Source organism: Protobothrops mucrosquamatus, unplaced genomic scaffold (assembly GCF_001527695.2).
Source record: "Protobothrops mucrosquamatus isolate PMUCROS unplaced genomic scaffold, P.Mucros_1.0 scaffold42056, whole genome shotgun sequence".
NCBI lineage: Eukaryota > Metazoa > Chordata > Lepidosauria > Squamata > Viperidae > Protobothrops > Protobothrops mucrosquamatus.
The window spans coordinates 1-1,163 of NW_015427787.1; the positions used below are offsets into that span (position 1 = coordinate 1).

The 1,163-nt window shown below is 40.2% G+C and overlaps 1 protein-coding gene across 1 annotated transcript; it reads left to right on the plus strand.

Annotated features, from left to right (window-relative positions):
- Positions 1 to 5: 5 nt before the first annotated feature.
- LOC107302272 (trace amine-associated receptor 2-like) lies at positions 6 to 515 on the plus strand (the record flags this gene model as incomplete). Its single annotated transcript, XM_015831370.1, has 1 exon — positions 6 to 515. A coding segment is annotated over one exon (510 nt), but the record flags the coding sequence as incomplete, so codon positions are not given.
- Positions 516 to 1,163: the final 648 nt, after the last annotated feature.

A 1,163-nucleotide genomic window follows, 5' to 3' on the forward strand; every position in this document is an offset into this window, starting at 1 on the left:
CTGAAGCATATGCTTCTGGCATTGATATTTATGAGATTTTGGTTGCGTGTTCTAGTTCTTGTCCAATAGTGTTTAATAAACTGTGGGGAACTGTTCTGTTTTCATTTGGTTTCTTCATTCCTGCCTCAGTGATAACAGGAATTTATGTAAAAATCTTTGAGGTGTCTAAAAAACATCTGAGGGTCATGAAAAGTTCAGGCGCCAAAAATTCTAACCAGCTTTCTAAAAGCACAGACAGGAAAGCTACTAAGACCTTAAGTATTGTGATAGGTGTTTTTCTCTTTTGTTGGTTTCCATGCTTTATCACAATTTTAATTGACCCTTTTTTAGGTTTTACAACTCCTGCTGTGCTGTTTGATGGCCTCAATTGGCTTGGTTACTTCAACTCCAGCTGTAACCCATTAATATATGGCTTTTTTTACCCATGGTTTAAAAAAGCACTTAGATACATCCTCTCAGGAAAGTTATTCCAACAACATTACTGTACTGCTAATCTCTTTCCTGAAAATAAATAAATAAATGTCTTCTTTATCAAACTAAGGCAGTCGGTGTGTTGGTTTTTTTAAAACCTAAAATGTTATCCTTTGTGCAAGGATTGAAAATGGTCTATAAACCTGACACCCAGCTTCTTAAATGTCATGTGGATGGAAGAAATATGGCAGAAGCCAGAACTGTGTCATCAACAATAGGGAAGGCTTCTAGTGATGACGGTCAGGAGTATATTTGCAGAAAGCTTTGACAATGGTCCACTTGATACTTCAGGAGGCACTGAATGCTCTACAGTCTGTATACACTCTTGAAAGTAAAACTATGTAAATTAGGAAGACACTACACATGCGATTTCACCCACACTATCCTGCAATCCTATATTTTATAACTGATTTAAAATTTTAGCCGTTTGACAGCTGATGCTGGCTGTCAAACCGGCTTTTACGCAAAACAGGCGGGAGGCAGCAAACAGCTGCGACCAGCGAAATCGCCTGCCACCGGAAGTCGATGTAGGTGAGAACTCCTCCGGAGCCCCAAGGATTCTCCGCGATCCAGGACGCCTTCGCTTCGGCGAAGCAAGAAGCCGCCGCCACCGCTGCAACTTGAAGTTAATTGTGAGTTTACTTGTAAGCAGACGAACCAACTTTGGAAGCTTGCTTTTTATTTTTGACTTT